Source organism: Pholcus phalangioides, unplaced genomic scaffold (assembly GCF_987345545.1).
Source record: "Pholcus phalangioides strain wild (caught in Gottingen) unplaced genomic scaffold, Ppha-v1.0 ptg000010l_1, whole genome shotgun sequence".
NCBI classification, from domain to species: Eukaryota; Metazoa; Arthropoda; class Arachnida; order Araneae; family Pholcidae; genus Pholcus; species Pholcus phalangioides.
In genome coordinates this window covers 20,708,213-20,729,974 of record NW_028301603.1, presented here as the reverse complement: position 1 = coordinate 20,729,974, position 21,762 = coordinate 20,708,213, and the positions used below count along the sequence as shown (strand labels likewise).

The window sequence follows — 21,762 nt, the reverse complement described above, 5'->3', positions numbered from 1 at the left end:
TTCGTTCTCGTGAGTTTTACTTAGCGTGTTGTTTATTTTTGGGACATATTCTGCTGTGTTCTCTTTTTTTTTCTAGCACACGCTGGATTGCGAGATAAGTGGTTTTTTTGTTATTATATTGCTCTCAATTTTTTTTAAATTTTCGTTGTGTATTTTCGATCGACTTAAATTTTTTTTCCTCGTTCGCATTTCATTTTCATTGAATTTTTGCCAGGTTTGTGTTTTTTTGCTTCTCTGATATAAATTCGTAGGTTTTTTGGACGTTAGGGTTAGCAAACAGTGTATACTTTTTTCCAGGTTCTCTCAATAACGTTGTTTTTCCCTCCACTTGGGCCTATAGTTGTAGTGTTAGTGTGATTTGAGAATTAAAAATTAAGAAGTAAAAATTTTGCTTTGTAGCTTAATACTTTTTTTAGAGTGTGTTCTATTCTTTATAAACATATTTATTTTATTCTTCGTGATTTAGTGTTGAGCATTCTATTTTTCGTAATTTTTTCGTACTTTCTATTTTACGTAATTTTTTCGTACAATCTCTTACATATATTTCGCATAGTAATGTATTTTACATTATTTTAATTTCCTGTTAACGTTTTCATTTTCCTATTTTTAATTATTATATTTATCTAGCTTTAGCAATAGTGTTAGTATGCCTCGACCTCGACTAGTGTTGTGTAGAGCTTGCGATGGGAGGTTTCCCTGGTCTAGGGGTATAGTAGCTGATAGTTTCAACTGTAAAGGGTGCTTGGATAGGAAAAGGCTGGAACTCGAGGTCGAAGCTTTACGGGAAAAAGTTAGGGTGCTAGAGGACTCCCTTTATAATGGAGCCTCTGGTCGTTGAGCCACCTGTTGATGAAGAAGCAATCTCCACGAACAACGACAGTGTAGAGGGCGAATGGGTGGTCGTGGATGAGGTAGAGGACGATAGTGATAGGGGTTTAATCATCGGCGATTCTATGGTTAGGGAACTTGGGAACCGAGTGTGTAGGGATTTTCAGGGTTTCGAGCGCTGTTGTCTTCCTGGGGGGAAGATTGGCAACGTACGAGACGTTTTTAATCGCCGAAAGTTGCCCTTGCGGGTGATTCTGTGGGTGGGAACAAATCAGGTGGGAGCGAATATTAGTGAGTCTCTGTCAGAGTACCGGGATTTACTATTATCTGCTAGGGAGGGGGGTTCAGATGTGGCAGTGATTCCAGTGCTGCCAAGGGGTAGTAGGGGGTATAGGAATAGGATCCACCAATTCAATATAGGCCTGAAGGACATTTGCTCCTCACTTGGGGTGACGTTCTTGGAGCTTCCCGCATTTACCGATAGGTGGCTTCGTTCGGATGGTATCCATCTAAATAACAGGGGTGTCTGGGAGGTTTACGATAGTCTTAGGTCAGGTTTTTTACTCCCAGACCACGTAGTCGGGAATGCGGGTTAGTTAATGATAATCACAACAGTACTGACGGGGAATTACCCACCTCTGACTTGGATGGCTTCTGGATTGACAACAAACCACCGGGCAAATTAAAATGTGTGTTAATAAATGCCAGGAGCTTGGGTAATAAGAAAGATTTTTTAGAAACTATGATAGTTGTGGAGGCCTTGGATCTTATAGCCATTACAGAATCTTGGGCAAACGATGGGGATGTATCTTTCTTACATATCTCAGGATACGATACTTTTTTGAAAAATAGATCTGATAGGAAAGGGGGTGGAATGTTGATATACGTGAAATCCTGTTTGAAGGCTAGAGAGTGTAACGTGCAGAGAAGTGATATTGAAACCATATGGGTTGAACTTGAGAACAAAAGATGTCATAAACTTATTGTTGGGGTTGAACATGTTTCAGTGGGGGAAGAGTTTTCTTCCAGTGATCATCGTATCGTCAGATTTCACTGTAGCTTTTCCTCGGGTAAGGTTGATAACAAAAGATTGGTTCCTTGTTTTCGGAGAACTAACTTTGATGTTTTGAGAGGAAGGTTAGCGGAAGTTTTCAAAGACCGGTTGGAATCAGTAGGGGTGGTAAGTCAATGGGAAGAATTTAGTACGAAGCTGTCCTCTGCTTTGCACGACGTCATACCCTTTGTTCGAAAAAAGCGTGTTTGTACATCGCACCCTCTATGGTTCACGGATAGCGTGCGGAACCTTTATCTTGAAAAGAAAAGGGCATTCAGAGAGTATAAAAGTGGACGAGGTGACCTATCATTGTTTACTGATAAAAGAAGACTGTTGAAGAAAGTGATAAGGGGTAGTAAAAAGGAAGTTGAATCTAGGTTGGCAGATAACATTAGCTCTGCCCCAAAATCATTTTTTCGATACGTCAATAATGGATGTAAGGGGACAGTTGTCTCCCTCTCGATAGGAGGCTCTAGAGTAGAGAGCAATGTAGCCATGTGTAGTGCTTTCAATGACGTTTTCGTGTCGGTTTTTAATGGAGATAATGATATTCAATATACAGGTGTTATATTCAAGTAGAAGACGTGGAGGTCCTAAATCTTCTAAGAAATGTATGTGCAAGCAAACCACCAGGACCAGATGATATCTATCCCAGTGTCCTCAGGGAATGTGCTAATGAATTGTTGGGGCCAGTCGCACAGATATACAGGGGTAGTGTTGGAGGTCCTAAATCTTCTAAGAAATGTATGTGCAAGCAAACCACCAGGACCAGATGATATCTATCCCAGTGTCCTCAGGGAATGTGCTAATGAATTGTTGGGGCCAGTCGCACAGATATACAGGGGTAGTGTTGGAGGTCCTAAATCTTCTAAGAAATGTATGTGCAAGCAAACCACCAGGACCAGATGATATCTATCCCAGTGTCCTCAGGGAATGTGCTAATGAATTGTTGGGGCCAGTCGCACAGATATACAGGGGTAGTGTTGCTGAGGGTATCGTCCCAAGAGATTGGAAACTTGCTAACGTTGTTCCGATATTTAAGAAGGGTAGTAGAGAAGCTGTGTCAAATTATCGTCCAGTGAGTTTGACGAGCTCCCTCTCGAAAATTTTGGAAATTATCATCAAAAGGCAGTTTGTGAAGTGGATAGACGAGAATAATGTATTGTCGGATAATCAGCATGGGTTCAGGAAGGGGAAGTCATGTGTAACTAACCTCCTTTGCTTCTATGATCACGTGACTAAGGCTTTGGGTAAGAGCAAAAACGTAGACGTTGTTTACCTTGTTTTCCAGAAGGCATTCGATTGGGTCCAACATGGCAAACTCGTGAAGCGTTTACACAAGATTGGAATTGGGGGCAACTTGCTGAATTGGATAGAATCGTGGTTAAGAGATAGGTCGCAACGAGTTATGGTGAACGGGGAATTCTCTGGTTGGACAGACGTCACAAGTGGAGTTCCTCAAGGAAGTGTCCTTGGCCCCATACTTTTTTCACTTTTTATCGATAAACTCGATCAGGGTATCGATGGGATTACTAGCAAATTCGCAGATGATGTGAAGTTAATGGGGGTAATCAGGAATCAAAGCGATAGGGAGTCGCTCCAGACCAATCTAAACAGGATTGCAGCATGGGCAAATGAATTGAGCATGACGTTTAGCGTTAATAAGTGCATGGTCGCTCATTTTGGTTCGAACAACCCACGGTTCTCTTACGAGTTGAATGGTGTCACTATCCCGGATGCAACTAGGGTCACCGATTTGGGAATTCTCATTGACAAGAGACTTAGGTTTTCTGAACATTGTTCAGCGGTGGTCAAAAAAATCGAATAGAATGCTTGGTCTCATTTTCAAAAAGGTCTCTTCGCGTTCTCCTAAAGTCATTCTTCCGCTTTTTCGAGGATTAGTTCGTCCTGGACTGGAGTATACTGTAAGGTTTTGGAGACCATACCTACAGACGGACATAGAATTGGTTGAAGGGATGCAGAGAAGAGCTACGCGTGTCCTTATTGGCACACAGGGCTTGAGTTATGAAGAGAGACTGCATTTTTTGAATATGTTTGCATTGGATGAACGCAGGTGTCGAGGAAATATGATCGAAGTGTTCAAAATTTTCAATGGGATGGATAGGATGGACCATGAACAAGTACACCGCCAATCAACTGCTTTTACAAGGGGACACCAGTTTCGATTGGTGAGGGGCAATGCAAGGTTATGGTGTCGCAGGGAATTTTTCTCTAATAGGGTTGTTAATAAATGGAATAGCTTACCCCCAGAGGTAGTAAATTGTAACACAATTGACACGTTTAAAAAGAAATATGATAAACATGTTGGGGTAAATCGAGAAGTTATCCATTCTTAAAATAAGACAACCATAAATATTCTTTATGAGCATTGTATAATATTTTATCATGTGTATATATTGTTTATAATTTGTGTTAATTGCATTTTTAATTGGGTTGCTGTTTTTTTTTTTTTTTTTCAAATATATAACATCCATATTTTTATGGGCATCTTTTTATCAGCCACCTCGTTGGGCATTTTGCCTGTTGTGGCGTTGTATTTGTATTTGTATAATAAATAATTCGATATGTAAACTTAAGTGTTAACAATAATTTGATTTGGTTATGTGGATAGTTAACATCAAATGTAGATTCTATTTATTTTTATTTTTATCTAGCTTTTTCTCTCCCTTCTATATTATTAAAAAATTTCCATTAAATTAAAGTGAAAAAAAAAACCGTAGCATGAAATTTTCTCTTATATCAGCTTTTGGTTGCCATAATTCACTCTTTAATTTAATTAATAAATATATTTACACCTATTGGGCCAATATACTTCGTTCTTTTTATCTTTCTTCCAGGTCAAAAGAAATGAGATTTATATGTATCACAAGAGCAAAGATGTCATAGGGTCAAAAGTATTTTACTAGCTTTTAGCTACTGCTCTCTTTCCTATCCCAGCTTTCTTCATCACATTATGAATTAACTGTTCTACCATGTTCATTCAGATTTTTTTCTTTCTCTTTGCATTTTCTTTCAAATATTGTAAAACATGTAAGTTAATTGCAAACTCTAATTTGTATAGTAATATCGTAATTTACTGGAGACAAATAAATTGTTATGTAAACAAAGTCACGTCTTTGCCAGTTGCATTGCGGTCACCAAGACTTTTTTTACGGCTGCTCGATGGAAATGACCACAGCTGTCCTCTATGGGTGTTTTTCCTAACGACGACAGCAATCATTGACGTCACAACAACGTGAAAGCTCGCATAATGTCTAATTTTCTGCCAAAATCTGGAGAAATGTTAACAAATCCAGAGAGCGGGACGAAGGACGAAAAATCTGGAATCGCCCGCCTAAATCCAGAGAGTTGGCAGGTCTGGATTATTATTGACCACGCTAGAACTAAAATGATGCCGGCTCATTGAATCACGATCAAAGAACTTGCAGACAAAGGGAGCATTAGCATTGGATGTATTTATTTTATTATAACTGACGATTAGGTCTTCAGGAGATGCAATGTCAGTCATGATGACAATCTTCTTTCCTTTCCAGTGGCATGGTTCGCCATGATTATGAATCGCATGACACAACCATCACCTAGAGTCCCACCAAAAAGTTCTGCGTTGCAATTGGCAGCCTGTCAAAACTATTGCAGTAACGTTGCTCAAGTTTGTCTGCCATTTCTTCAAAAATGAAAATGCTTATTTACACTTCCTCAATCAACAGTCTGTGGGCAACTGGCAGCTTTTGCAGGCAGAAAAAAATTTAAGCATGTGCACTAGGATTGCCCACTTAAGTGCACCAAACTCCGCCTCCACAGCTTCATTGGTTCATGCAAAAGAAATCATGGTCGTATACTTTTTTGAACAAACCTTGTGTATATAAATTATATAAATTCATATGAAATCACATCCTGCTCACCATGTCCCAAGTATATGCTCCAATCCAATAAACTATGGGCTTCACGCCACTGACAAATTGCAGATGTTTGGAACCCGATGCTCTATCCTCAACAAGGTACATGATAAAACTGGCCGTTACAAATGACATGGAAAAAATTAGGCAAACAGCATAAATCAAACTTATACCAGTTCTTGCTCTGAAACAGAAAAAAAAAACATGATGAGAGAAGGAGAAGAATGTCCATGAAATCTTACATAGAAAATCGGCTAAGAGTCACAATCTGGAAAAAATTCCTTACTGCATCATTCATACTGCATATCACCAATAGGCTTAATCAAAGTTCTACTGTACAGTAGTCAGTGATTTTTGAAAAATAATAAGCAAAAAAAAAAAAAACGGTGATATAATTGAAGTTCTGATTCCAAAACACTATACAATAAGAACCACTGGTCAGAATTACTTGAAAATTTGCATGGATACCCCTGACGCAATGGAATTTTCTTTGGCGAAAGAAAAAAATACTTTAAAATGTACAAGTAGATGATGCTGTACTTAACCAGAGGTATAATCTATTTTGTACAGCCACATTATTTAGTAGTTCAACAGCATCAGTTGTGGAAGTGTCCAACTTTTATCAAGATGAACATTGGGACACCAGCAAAGCAGTTGCTGAAGAACCATTTGACAATAACAGGATGACATAACACCTAGCCGCTACATTCACCTCACCTTAATCCTTGCAACTTTTGGCTTTGGGTGGGGGAACCATGGGCGGAGATACAGGCCCCCCCCCCAAGTATCAAAGGTGGAGTCAACTGATCTAATGTATATGTGTATATATGAATTGACATCATCGTGCTCCCCAAACTTCCAAGTCTATCACCGCCTATGGGGGGAACACCTCAAAATGTTATGTACATTGGTCGGATTGAAACTTTGGTGAATTGGAAGCACATCCATATCATTACCGTGACATACTCGGATCTGTTGTTGAACAAGAATTTTTGCACTTCCACCCCATAGCCAGACTATGATGTCAACATTAAACAATTCTTGTGTAAATTATAGTTTTTTTAATTACTTCATTTTTGTGATGTTTCCATGAATTATGAAATAGTGCCATGCTAAGTTAAGATTAAGTTATCTCGCTTTATTATCATACTCGCTTCGTCGGCAAGTTCTTTGACGGCATCATCTGAGTCCTAGCATGGTCAATAATAATCTTATTTCTGAATGTTAAGGGCCTACCAGAATGTGCTTTACTTTTCTCATTGATTTGTGGCCATTTTTAAAGCAGTTTTACCACTCTTTCATTTGTGTGTTGTCCATTTCTTTATCTCTGAAGGTCTGTTAAATTTTGCTATTGTTTCCACTCTGGAATCACCAAGTTTCACACAAAATGTAATGCAGTAGCATTGTGTTCAAGTTTTTTCTACCATTTTCTCAAAATGAAAATGCAATGGTACTCGTACTTCCTCATTCACTGCCAACTTGCAGCTTCTGCAGGCAGTGGGAAATTCAAACATGCACCTTAGGATCCACTTACATACATGAACCAAATCACTTCTCCCTCCCTTCATTGGTTTACGCATGAAAAATTATGGTAGAATAATGAAACAAACAAAGCTTTCATGGCCATCATGTTAACATTAAGTTATCGTTTACCCTGACTGGCCATCATTTCCATTCTGCGAGCAAATTTCTCACATGTTGGATGAGTACAGTGTTGCCTATTTTACATTGTTAAGTATTTTTTCCCCTTCCGCCAAACAAAATTCCATTGCTCAAGAAATATTTATGCAAATTTTCAAGTCATTCTGACCAGTGGTTATTATTTTGCAGAGTCTTGAAATCTGAGGCATTAATTATGCTTCATTAAACATTGTATTTACCTAGTTTTTTCAGTTTTTGAAAAAAAAAAAAAAAAAATTTTTGAAAAATCAAAAAAAAAATTCTCTGAGTCAAGCTATTAAATAATTTGAATTTCAAAAGTTGGTTTTTGGTGAAATGCAAGAAATATTTATAGATTAATTAATATGGAAATAGTGTTAATCACATTAATAAACATTTTATATTAATTATTAGAAGTTTTAATTTTTCAGAATTTTTGTTTTTAATGTAAATGCTATTTTAAAAAAAACAGGTTTTACCAACCCTGGAGGGCCCTTAAACTATCTCAAAAATTTTAATAAAGCAAAAAATAAACTCACAGAAATATAGGTAGGTGGCCCCAGAAAATTTCTTTGCATGAAGACCCATGATGCTACTAGGATGACCGTATTGGACTATTTATGTTTAAAAAATGTCTGTGACATCATGGAAAAGTCGTTATTAATCTTGATGGGATTCCTATTTTAAAGTTTCTAGTCACGGTGCTTTAGATTTACATAGTTCTTCATTCTTTACAAAAATCTGCCTAATTTTTAAAAAATTAAGCTTTGGCAATTACTTTGAATAATTTAGAAATATGCTCACACGCAAATTAGGACAAAGCATTATCATGCAGTTTATCTCACTTTGAATACTTACACAACATCATCTTGCAACTGGTTTTTTGTGAAATTCATTGGATGATTGGTAACTGATATTCCGTAAAGTTCGGGATGCCAAGGTATATTGGATCGAAGAATGAGATTATTTACTGCATTCATATATGCAACAGATGAAGCCCAGCCTTTGTTATTGAACCAGACCTACAGGAGTAGAACAAAAAAAAATTGTGAAATAATTATATTATTGGTTAGGTTTCCAGTGAAGGGTTCTGACACCTAAAATCAGATAAAATACATGTATCATAATATTGGTATAGAACGTTGATATACCATATTTTAACGTGTATAAGGAACCCTTTTTTACCAAAAATATGGTTCTAAAAATAGGGGGTTTCTTATAGATAGTATTACACATATATATATTTTTAAACTTTTCCCAAATTTTAAGCCCATAAAATAGGGGGGGGGGTCCTCATACATGTTTAAAATACAGCATTTTAATTATGGATGAAATGTAACCATATTTCATTTCCATATTTTGAAACCAAAATGATTTGGGATTTACTCATTAAATAAATCTCACATCAACATCCTCATTCAAGAAATTTCTAATCCAAATTTAGATCTTGATTTAAGTTTATCAGGTTCAAAGTTTTATGTAGGGAAAGACACAGGAGACACATTCTCTTTCCCTAAGCCCCCTCTCCATAAACTAAGTCATGTTGATTCTAGGATACAGTGAAACCTCATTACAACGATATACTAAAAACTATAAATCCCGCTACAATGGTATTTTTTCTAGTCTTGTATGGAAAAGCCTATACTCTAATGTTAAACTGCTGCCTCTCTATATAACAATATAATCCTTGTGTAAAATTTATCTTGGTCTGCAGAGTACTTTTATATCAAGGTTTCACTGTATTTTATTGATATGATGAGTCTGCATCTTCATCCTCGAAATGTATTATAACATATAAACATGACTTGAAAAGTCACCATCAGTGTTTATATCATTCTAACATAACGATTAATATTACATCTTGATGAATAACTGTGCTCACTAACTTCTACAAGGCATAGAATAAAATCAACATACCATATATATATGTATAAGAAATCAATAAGACGCAATAGCAGGTTTTTTAAAAATCAGGATTTCTGAAAATCTGCTATCGTGTCTCATTGTTGGAGTTTGTCATATGTTCAAGTTCTCTAAAGCTAGGATCATTAAAAAAGTAAAATCACCAGCATATTCTGGTTTCTACAAAGGAAATTTTAATGAAACCTATGTGAAATATTTTGTTAATGATAGAAAATCAATACCGTCAATTCCTTCTCTATGGAATAGATTTCTTGTACCGAAATATGTTACAACACGTTGCCACTTCATAAACCAATCAGAGAATTCACACAGGTAAAAGAAACATCATCATCAACAAAGCGATTGTTGTCTTTTTTTCAATCTGTAGTTGTGGTCCGTCGTGATAGTCAGATTTTTGGACCTTTTCATCCCAGACCATTTTATTTTTTATTCTTTGAAAGTGGAACCCATAGTGTTCGAAATCAATCATAAGGATCAGGTTTTAGCTCATTAATTTGGATTTTAATTTGTCGAAAAAAGCATTGTCCCCTCATCACTATTATACCAAAAATACTCATGTCTGTCTTTTTTGTTCAAAAATTTATTCCAAAATTGGGGAGGAGTTGGCTTACATATGGGTCAGTTTTTGTGGAGAAAGACCTATTCTAATGTTATTCGTGGCAAACAATCACACTTAAATTAAAGCAAAAATACACAAAAACTACTTTTTATACAATATGCAGTTTCTGTACTAGGGTTGATTTCTGCACCAAATGTAGCATTTGTCGAGCTTTTATAATTTTCTACCTTAAATTTAGATAGCATATATCTAAATTTCGTGCCAAAAACATGTATCAATATATTTTGCTTGTTAAAAATAAATATTCATTGTATTCTAACATTCTTCATGTCAATGAATATTTATTTTTAACAAGCAAAATATATTGATATATGTTTTATTTAAACTATTTTGTGATTACTGTTATGTTTGGCCAAGGTTTGACAAATTGAAAAGAAATTTAGGCAACAGCCAAATTTCTTGAAAGCCGAACATGATTTTTGCTCGAGAAAAATGGTTTGAAATAATGTTTTCTCGCATTATTACTTTCCACTTAATATCATTGTATGAATTCAATGAAGTGTGATTCAAAAAGATTCCAGCAAGATTTTATTTCCTATTTCGCAAATCGTTATGCCAATCAATTTGTAAATTCTGGAAAATTCGAACCTGACTAATACTATCATAGTGGTTCTCAGTGTGCGTCGCGGTGAACTACAACATTGATGAGTGCTTGTTCAGTGCTTCTAAAAAGGTTTTTTTTTAACGATTCTAATTTCTTATCAAACTATTCTGGGGAGCAGTGGATAAACGTTGTCATGGCAAGGGAGCCACGGGTGACCACAGTTTGAGAACCATGTTAATAAGTTTGAATAAGGTTTGACAAATATTAACACAAACAATCAAATATTCGCCACTATCACTAAAGGCCTGTTTACACGAGGCAAGTGCTTTAGTTGGTAACTTAATTTTAACTTACCGATTCTTCTTGAAAATGTCCACACGATAGGTGGTAAGTTGACGCTCATTGGATAATTTTTACGGAGGAGAGTGCAGTTAGCGCATGTGCGCTTCAGTCTACTCAAATCCACGGAGAGAGAAAGACGCACAATGCGCGGGAGAATAATAGTAATAATTTTTTATTTATCTGGCATTTAGAGAGGTGCTTTTTAAAGCTCACAGCTTTCGTAACGATGGATGAAGATGATCAGGTAGAACTTACGAATACTGAGATCAGAGCCACATTATATATATTTTTTAAAGAATATATATTTATTCACTTTCACTTACCCAAGAGGGGAAAAAAGAATACACAACATATTATAAACTTATGTAAGTCATCGAGAAGAAATATAAGATTTCTCTATTTCTCCTCTAAGTTGCAAATATCGATTATATGATAGTTTAATTGAAGTTAAAGAGGAGATAAATTATGAATTATGTAAGCCGAAAATACGGGAGAAGATTCTTGGCATTCGTAGGAAATTCTAAGGGTTAAAAATTAAATAATAAAAATTCATTAAACAAAAATTATTTCCAAATTTTCGAAATCATTATTTTTTAATTTAATCTATAGAGATGATATCTTTATGTTAAATACAGTATTTGATCATGTATTTTTACAACAGATGGCAGAAAATTCGTTCTGGACGAGAGAAATATTCGAAACCTCCCTCCAGTTTTTAATATATAAATCCTCCCCACCTGATATATATTTTTGAATCTTCAATTTTTTTCAACTCCTGACATCACGTCAACAGAATATTCCATAGCTTTTTCCAACATCGAATAATTTTTAGCTTGTTTGTTAAGGTAATTTTCATTTCAGTAGTTCAACAAACATGGCTAAGATATTTTTCAACAAACTTGAAGCTTGTGTCCTCTGGCCACCTCACCATCCAATATTTCCGCGGAATTCTAGCGAAACTTCAGTAGACGACGGAGTATGAACAGGTTCACGCTTGAGATCAAAATAAACCCCTCCGTGAGAGAGCAAAAAGACCGCTCCAGCACGGCAGGTCATGCCCACTAGCTCATGTGCATAGGTCTACTTAACCGGAAAAAATAGAACCGTTCTTATCTGACTTACCAACTAAATCACTTCTGCACTTGCCCACTAAAGCCGTGTAAATGGCCCTTATCGTCTGCATACATTGTATCGTACTTGGCAACTAAAAATTAAGTTGCCCACTAAAGCACTTGTCTCGTGTAAATGGGCCTTTAGGTACTTCTATTAATGACTTGCAAAGTTCGTAAATCGAGGATTGGCTAATTATGATTTTTTAAAATCAAAATTACTTTTCGCACCGCACTGCGAAATTCCTAAGCCCAGCCCTGGTTGAACGTGCATTTCAAATTTGATACAAAAAAAAACGCCTATAAGAAGTGACAAATAAAAATGAAGGTGAAAAAAAAGTTGAGTTAATAAGTTAAGCAATGAGTTATACATACCTTAACATTATCAAATACTTCAAGTGATTTGAATCTGATTTCAAAATATTTCAAATTCTCTAAGATTAGCTTTAGTTGGTCTTCCGTCACAAAATCTTTAGCAACAGCTTCAACAAAGTTCCTGATGAATGTGAAGTTCACGGAACCAAATGGATTATTCAAACCAAAGGAATACCCACCATACCTTGAGAAACATAAGATTTTTGAAATAAATGGAAAGTACAGAATCACGTGGACAACTAAGAAAAATCAAAAAATTCAATGACATACAGTCATCAAAGTAAAAGAATTCAGAACACAAATAATTTAAATGACGATAAACTTTGCTTTGAAAAATATCATGAAATTTTCATGGAATGTGAGAAACATATTTATTTACATTTGCCTGAAATACTTCTTTCTTGTTTTCATCAGCCAATCTGAGATATTTCTATCTGTCATGTTGTACAAAACATCAGTTGTGCTCAGGACTACGTGGGCCGGTTCAGGACCTGCAGCATTAGCTGGACAAATCTCTACACCTGTGTCGCAGCTACAGGGCAACAGGTGATAATCCTTGCCTTCCGTGACATTTGAGCATAGCTCTGAGTGATTTATTTCCACAGGAACACAAGGAAGATTCCGAGTAGAACTAAGATTTAAAAAAAAGGAAGAAAAATGAGACAGAATTTATCAGAATGAGAAGCACTGAATGAAAATATAAGGTGAGGAAAATACAAATTGCAAGAACTGATATCTCTCAAGTACAAATCATCAGCATATTAATCAGTACTACTTTCGGAAAAGCAAGGTATGCATAACTTGAAATTCGAAGATATTTTACCAAAGAATGCAATATCTGAATAAGGATGTGTACCAACAATGACACATAAATTAGAAAAATGCAAAAGCAAAACAAATCAATTTACTCGAACATTTAAGAATGTAGGTCATGATTAAAGACCGGAAGTTCAGGTAAAATGCCATAAATGCCTTTTTTTTTGCTTATGTTGAAACTCTTCTGTAAAAACGCCTTTTTTAAGTTTTCCTGGCATAAAAATGTCTATTTTAACATTTTTCAAAGTTTATTTGGCGATTGCAAAGGCCATATTTTGTAGAGTTTAGATATTTCGAGCATTGAAAACTTAAAAAGAATTGCTCTTTTTAAAATCTATGACTCAGTATAAATTATTATCGGAACATCCTTTCTTTCCAGCCCCTATTTAAACACAACTGGGTACAAGTGCCTGAGATACAGAAAATTTGATGTAGCCATGTAACTTTGCTTTGGCCAGACAGCATCAGACATAAATGTTTTTGTTTTAGATGAATGCAGCCCATGTAAGAGAAAAGATAATAAAAATTAGAAATTTGTTTCTTCACATGTTTTGCACCACGTCTTTCTCACGCATTGGAATACATAGTATTAGATATAACAACGTTGTACAATGCAGCCCAATGTATAGCTGATGACTGTGCCAGGAGACTATCAGTTGGCATCATGGCTTACACATGGGCAGGGCTCTGACTCCCATTTTGTTTCATTTTATTTTTCGATAAATGCACAGCAAAAAACCATGATAAGTTATTTTAGAGAGATGTCAAGGTGGGAAAAGTCGTGAGACACTTTCCCCACCCCTTTGACAAATAAGCCTGACATATTTTTAACCCAGAATAGTCATGTCTAATAAGTGAAATTTGCTAAATGTAGAGATGATTGTGTTTGTCGTGTAAATAATTATTGAGCTCCGTCTTTATTTTACTGTGGAAGGCTGAGATGAATCTTGTGGTTGTCTAGTTCCTTCCCTCTTGTGTTATCTTTCCGTCCGATATTCATTAAATGCCCAAGATCTGAACCACCGATCGTTTGTATAGAGTGGACACACACTCTTTATGCATCACACTGTATGTGCTTGTCGGAAAATCCTAAATATTAAATGCTTTGCTTTGACATCTCAATCTTTTGAGCTCAACAACAAATTCCTTAAATTTTTCTGATTCTTCCAGTAAAATTTTTGGAAATTCCGAGTGAAATTGAACAAGAAAATGTGTGTTCTCTTGAATAATATATTCTTCCTTTTGTGAGAGAGACACACCTAATGATTCACAGATAATCAAAGATATCATCGCCATGTTGATGAGTCAGTTTTCTTGTTCCCACATGAATGCTTCCGGTACTTGTAAAAGGAAGATGAGATTCCTTTCCTTTTTTTTCTTTCTCTCTCACTGTTCGTAACTTGTTGAATTTTTTTTATTCTTGAAAAGCCGATTTTTTGCCTTCAGCATATTCTGAGTTGACTTTTTTTTTTTAAAAAAAAAGGGAAACAAATATTTATTTTTGTTAATCAAGACTTAAATAATTTTGAGACCTTGCGTGTCTTTCAATTTTAAAATTTAATTTTTTTTTTCCTTTTCTCTCCACTGTTTCCGATGCTTAAATAATAAAAAAAAAATTGTGTTGTAAAATATTATAAGGGAGAGAAACTTTGAAATAATGTTATATGATTGAAATTATTCTCTGTCAGAGAAAGCGTTGAATTTGAATTTTTTTTAAGATTTTCCTTTATCTAGATTTAAATTTTACGGCGTGTCGTGAAACAAGAATATTTATATATGATGTAGCATATCGTTGGAAAGCTAATTTTTTTCCCCACACAATGATGTTAATGTTTTTTTTTATTTTGATGAATATTTATGCATTCAATTCAGGAATCTTATATTGAAAATTATTGTTGTCGTTAAAATCTTTGTTTGTAGTCCTTTCATTTTGTCAAATCGACCCCGTGATGTTTTACTTTTGGTTTCATGTTTTGGTTGGCCCCTTCATGTTTGGTGATACAATTGGATAAAAGTTTAGATGACCCAATTTGCACGACAAATTAGAGGGTGCATTTTCTCAAGCCCCGCCCATCACTCGATTTTCATTTTAATACCGGAAAACTTTGGAGGCGTGCAGTTCATCAGGATCAGTTGCACGGTAAAGTGCAGGTCCCTCGCGAATAAAAGTTCCCCCCCCCCCGAAACTTATAGTCCCAAGTCACTCTACCCCCTACTAGTTCTGAACTGCCAAAAGTCGTAACGAAGGAAGGATTTCTTGAAGATGTAAGTTCAGGAAAAATAACTACAAGCCAGTATGCAGAATCGTCTCGTCATATCAGTTGCTCTCGAATAATATCTGACCAAGGAAAGAAGGTTCTCCCAAGTGATCACCTACGTACCTAATGGAGAAATTTGGCAGTATTCACGTGAAATCAAGTCCACAAAGGTTATAAGAGTCCATGACATCCATGCTGCCCCGAGTGGTAGCACAACTGGAGAACTTTTGGTGGTGTCCGACTTTGAAAAGCATGTGCACGGACTGTCACCTCAGCAGGTACAGAGGACATTATTCTTTCAAGTCAAGTGTCTGGTGGCCAAGCAGTCCGCCGTTGTCGAGGAAGATTTTGGTGACTATAATAGGTTCAAATCGAAATGAATTGTCAGGAACTGTCTGTCCCTTCAGAAATCTGGTTTTCAAAGATACTAAGATGATGAAACCAGCGTGGGAGAATGTGAGTAAAATTTCCTTTTTTCAGTTTTGTATCTTGAACGGTCAGGCAAATCGATAGTTTTTAAGCACCCAAATATGTTGCGTTAATACCAATAAGAAAAATTAAGGGGTCAGAAATTTTTTTTTTGTGTTTATCTTATGAATATGTATGGTTTTGAGAAGGACTGAAATTTTGTTTGTTTATGTTTTGATTTTTACTTATGGTTGAAACACTTTTGAAGATGGAAATATTTTTTTTTGTATGTTTAGTCTTGTGAAACAATGAAAGTATGAATTAAAAAAATAAATAAATAACCTTACGTAACTCAAACTTCTGTGTGTTGACATACTTCCTTTCGTTTTTTGTGACTTAATTGTTAGGGTTAAAATGCTTTAGTGCATATTGTTTCAGGAGAATTACTCACCGACACACAAAGGGTTGTTGCAGGCACGGTAACAACTCATAGTGCCCCACTACTATGATCACCAGGCCAAATGTTTTTTTTGTTGGGGTACTGTCAGTTTAAATAGTACTCAGTAACTTTTAACCATAACATTTGGTGCCCGTCACAAACACCATTACAACACTGGTGCCGTGAAAAACTTGCACCAGAACAGACACACATATTTAATATTCTATTAAATTGTCCAGAGCTGCCCTCAGCGCTGTGTGAAAGGTCCCACACTTGAAGAAGTCTTGTATATGTGGTAATATAAATGAAAAAAACAGTTAAATTTTTTTCAACAATAAAACAAGAGCTATGTTTCAACCATAAAAACGGTTATAAATATTCCAGATAATACAACAAATAAACGAGAATCATTCGTTTCCTGGAATCGCATGATAATTTCCTCTATAAGCTCAGTGTCTAGTAATGGTGGCCCTGGAACCAATCTTATCTCGAGGGACCACAAACACTTTATTTATAGCGTGAAATCAGTTTACTTTGGACAATAATGCAGTTATTAGCTGTAAATTGAATGAGTAAATGGAGTAAGTGAACCCAATTTTCTAGCCAATTTTTGGACTCGTAACCTTGGCTTTTAGTTATTTTACCTTTCTGTAATTAATTATGACTTTTTTGGCACAATGAATAAAGAGAAATTTTGAGTTATTAGCCTTCAAATAGCAATGAAATTAACATAAATTGACTAAGCAACATATAAAGTTATTTTCTTTTGATATTTAAATTTTTTCTTGGGAAGGGGGAACCCTATGCGCCTTGATTCCAATATGCAGTAGAGGGGGGTAGAGCTAACAAAATTTTGCTGACTGGGGGGGGGGGAGAAATTTAGAGTTCAGCTGATTTTAGCTGGCAGAGGGTGTGTCAAAATGGCCAAAAATCTGCTGACATAATACTTGAATGGTCCATATCTGAGTTAGGTTTAGTTCCCATTAGCTTGGATAGTCGATGTTCTACTGTACTTCATTTGAATTTTTAAAACCTTATCCAAGGTAATAAATATTAACATAGAAATGATGAAAATTGAGTACTTACAGAAGAGGATCTCCTTTCACACATCTGGTTCCATAACTTGAATTTGAAAGAATTTGATTGACATATTTCTCATTGATTGAGCTTGAAGTGTCTTCATTACTAGAATTAGAAAGAAAAAAATGCTGTAACAGAAATATTTATCAAAAAATTAATGAAGCTATTAGTTGAAACCAAAAAGATCTTATACTTTTTTTAACTCTGTGTATCTCTAACTTTCAAATGTACAGAAGTCCCTGCTAGCAACTTCATCAACTGCAATTTTGAATAAATGAATTGCAACCATAATTTTGAGTAAATGAAATTGGCATGCAGAGTGAATTAATTTTTTACTCACTGAAGAGCTATCCTTACTTCTATGCTTGATCCAGAGATTTACCTACATATTCTCTTCTTAATTTTTTCACCCGAATGAATCTGTGGCTGGAAACTATCAGAACATTATTTGCCTCTCATGTTAGGCAGTGTACACCCAATTAATGCTCAACCCATGGCCCGCAGGCTAAATGTGGCCCTCGGATTCATCTCATGTGGCCCGCAACCTAATGCTGTAAAAATGAACTAAGCAGCACATTTATAGATGGCTTAAGTGACCAGTAGAGCAGTTCAATATCATTTAAGTGACCTGCAGCACAGTTCAATATCGTTTAAGTGACTTGCAGCACAGTTCCAGATTACTTAAAGAACCTGCAGCACAGTTCCAGATTACTTAAAGAACCTGCAGGATATTTACAGATCAGTTGAGTGGAATGCAACATAATTCTACAGCACTTAAGTGGCCCGCATCTCAGAAAAATCAGTTTACCAAGGGGACCTATAATGTTCTTATGACAGCCCTGCACCAAGTGACTAGCAACATATTTACAGATCACTGAAGTGACCTGTAACACAGTTTTAGAGCATTTAAACTACCATCAGTACAATTCCACATCAATTATGTTAACTGTGCCACTGTTTCAGATAAACTTAAGTGGCTCCCAGGCACACTTCCAGGTAATTTTTAAGTGGTCCAATGGCACATTTACAGAATGTGCAGTCAAATCATCATTGGTCATGCGAACCTAGCAAAGCATCTACACAACTGTGGCAAGTAACTACTTGGTGTCAGAACAATGAACAAAATTATCTAAACTTTTCCCTCTTGGGACACTAACACTTGATGACTATGATGGAAATGATCTGAGATGCTTTCAGATCACTAAATGGCCTGCGATATATTTTCGAACCAATGAAGTGGTTTACACTCCCCTAAAGTTTGAGCACCCTAGATGTATATATATGTAAGTTCTAACCTGAAAAAGACTTTGTTGGGTGGACCATAGACCCACGGATCGATTTCTAATGGTGGTTCTTCAATTAGAGGTGGAATAATTAAAGACATGGTCAAAGATATGCAAATGAAGGCAGCTGGTAGAACAATCTAAAAAGCAAATAAAAAACATGAATAATTATCACAAAGGGGAAAAACCACATTCATTAATTAGATCATGTTTAACAACAAATTATTTTTAATCAAATTTCAAAAACATCATCAGGAAGAAATTAATCTAGACCAATAGTTCAAAACATCAAGCTTACTTGCTTTTGAAAATTGAAAAAATAATACACAACACTTATCATAGTGAGAAATAGGATTTCAAATTCCTGGATGTTATGTCGAAACAAATTTTTGAAATGATGTTTGTCTTCTCTAGGAATTGAATCTGATTAGACCACTTGCCCAGTATACAAGAGGATCCCGATATGATTCCTGGAGGAGACAAACAACTTTACTTCTGAAGATTTATTTCTTTACAGTTTTCTTCCTCTTCTTTATACATGTATATATACACACATATCTCCCCCTCCGCATTGACACAATACAAAAGCATATTTTGTTACGTTATAACAGGGATATCAAACTGTTAGGCATGCTTCAGTAGAGGGCGCAAAAAAATCTGAATTTCTTAATAATTTCCTAACTAATCAGCAATAAGCAACATTTTCTCTATGCTGTGTGCATGCATGCCACACACGGTGGAAGAAACTGTGCCTGAATATCCAAAAATTTATTATTGGTGAATATGATAAATTGATTTACCATGTACAGAAACAATTCTGTGCACATAAAACCAAAATTAGAGGGAAAATTAGTAAGTGTTTTTTTTTTTCAAGCAGTATTTCGATAAAAACTGAACATTAGGGGGTGCATGAAAACGTTGAAAGTTTTCAGAGGAGGGAACGCCTAAAGATTTTGAAAACTCAGTTGTTGAAAAAATGATCAAGTAGAAAAATGATCAAATAAAATTATCAAGAGCAATTATGAAAACTCTTGCATCATGAAATTGACTTTTCTTCAACATTAACTAAGAAATTCAGAAAAATAAAATATCAAAATAAAGTACAGTTGTACTCGGATATAACAAAGTCACACAAGAATGTGCAATATCCGATATCCGTTGTAACCGATACATGATAAATACTAGAGTTTAATGAGAGAAATTCACTTAAAGCAATGTTTTTCCTCAAACTGGTCTGTGAAGATAAATGGTACTTAGACTTAAAATGAAAACTATTCATATGTAACAAAATATTATTTACGTGGGTTTGAATAGAATATTAGATATGTATACTGAGTCAGTGGTTCTCAACGTGTGTGTGTTGCAGCTTCAAGGGACGTCCCTAACCTATGTCAGAGGCAAGCTGTTGATATTGCCTGTTCAGGACTTTGAAGTGGGTCGTTATTAAAATATTCAAGGATGCCGTGGGTGGCCAAAATTCACTGCTGTAAGTAGTCTGTCAAACTGTTAGACATTTCAATGGTTCTGACATTTACAAAGACTGAGAAACACCAACATAAACTATGGCTATGCTGATATCTCTTTATTTGACCAGTTCTGAGAATTAAGAGAACCAAAGCTATCTATAGCTATTGATGGCGCTGAAAGAATACACCCATAGCCTTTCTTGGAATAGTAAAGTAGTACCTCATATTCATACAGTTTCTGAAAGAGAATTTATGATTTCATGGAACTTAATCTTATGAATAAAATTCCATTGTTGCCAAAAACTTTGTTACATTCAATATTCATAAATACAACAATTCATTATAAGTGATATTTTTAACATTATTTCGGTATTGCACATTCACTTGGACGGGAATTTTTTTTTTTTATAACCACTGCTTCGTAATATCCAATTTTGTTGCAGTGGACTTACGATACATGGCTAATTACCTCACAAAACAATCCCTTTATATTTCTTCTGGAATGATGGAAGCGCTTTATGTGCAGGGCCATTATTTGCTGGTGAATGAGCTTGGCTCCAGTCACTCTCTCAACTGCTGGTTCAGGAATAGCAGGCATGTCAATACTCTGAGAGCTGTCGCCACTATTAGCTGGAAAAAAAATTATCAAGATTTTAAAATATACCATATGGTAAAGTAGCACAAACAAGCAGATCCCCAATGACAATTCTGTACAAGAAATACAGCAGAGTAATTAAGGTGAAAATGTTTGGTATAATATTTATGAATATGAGGGAAAATCAGAAAGAAAAAAAATTAAAATTTAAAAATATTTAAATTTTTCTCAACAGAAGCAAAGCATCAAGCATAATCACTTAATTTCGGCAACATACAGAAAGTACCACATATAGCAAAGGCATTCCATTCTTGAAACTTTGAAAGTCCTTTTTATTCTCTTATTTTCTCATAAGAAAATACAATGAAACCTTGATATAAAGCATACTTGTCAACTACTATGGATTTCTACCAAAAAATACGGAATTCAGGTGAGTCGCAAAAAATTATAAACATCTGTTTTGATTGGAGATTTCTCTGAATTCTATTATCCTATCGAGTACAAAATGATATCACACAAAGACATAGTCTCCGAAGAATGAATACCGAGCTAAATTTGAAATGAAGTGAATCTACCTTGTTGTTGATAGTCACTGTAAAGGTTTGCTTTGTTTGACTGGCCGCACATCTAGAAGTTGAGTCCCCAGGTGGGCCCTCATATTGAAAACGTTTTAATTGCTGAATTAAAAAATAAATGAGCAAAAGTTTAATAATTTATCAAGTTTCTTCATAATAGTTTTCATGGATAAGTATATACAAAGAAAGCAGATGTCGATGACGGCAAAGCAGTGATAGTGTTCTGTTCCAAAAAATCGAAGAGATTCCATGAAGGATGTTCACGGTAAACAGGGCCAAATTTAAACAAAATGTTACTTTAAATGTTCGCCAGAACTGATTAAATGCCCAATATGTTAAAGTTAAAGAAAACAATAAAATTTATTTGAATTTCCCAAAAGTCATGAGGGGAAAAATAGAGCCCCCATAATTATGATTGTAGAATGGTTATTATATCGAGAAATAACATTATTATCTGTCACCGAAATTTAAG

General features: G+C 35.4%; 1 protein-coding gene across 2 annotated transcripts in view; it reads right to left on the bottom strand.

Moving 5' to 3' along the window:
• LOC149081095 (phospholipid-transporting ATPase ABCA1-like) overlaps positions 1–21,762 on the bottom strand; it is a 113,865-nt gene that overhangs the window by 30,616 nt on the left and 61,487 nt on the right. For both annotated transcript variants that reach the window (XM_089237877.1, XM_089237876.1), the window contains exons 28-34: positions 20,590–20,750; positions 18,667–18,794; positions 17,378–17,476; positions 12,750–13,001; positions 12,371–12,554; positions 8,317–8,480; positions 5,806–5,983 (exon numbers count right to left, since the gene is read on the bottom strand). In XM_089237877.1, the coding sequence (XP_089094003.1) occupies positions 5,806–5,983; positions 8,317–8,480; positions 12,371–12,554; positions 12,750–13,001; positions 17,378–17,476; positions 18,667–18,794; positions 20,590–20,750 (1,166 nt within the window). The remainder of the gene's footprint in view (positions 1–5,805; positions 5,984–8,316; positions 8,481–12,370; positions 12,555–12,749; positions 13,002–17,377; positions 17,477–18,666; positions 18,795–20,589; positions 20,751–21,762) is intronic.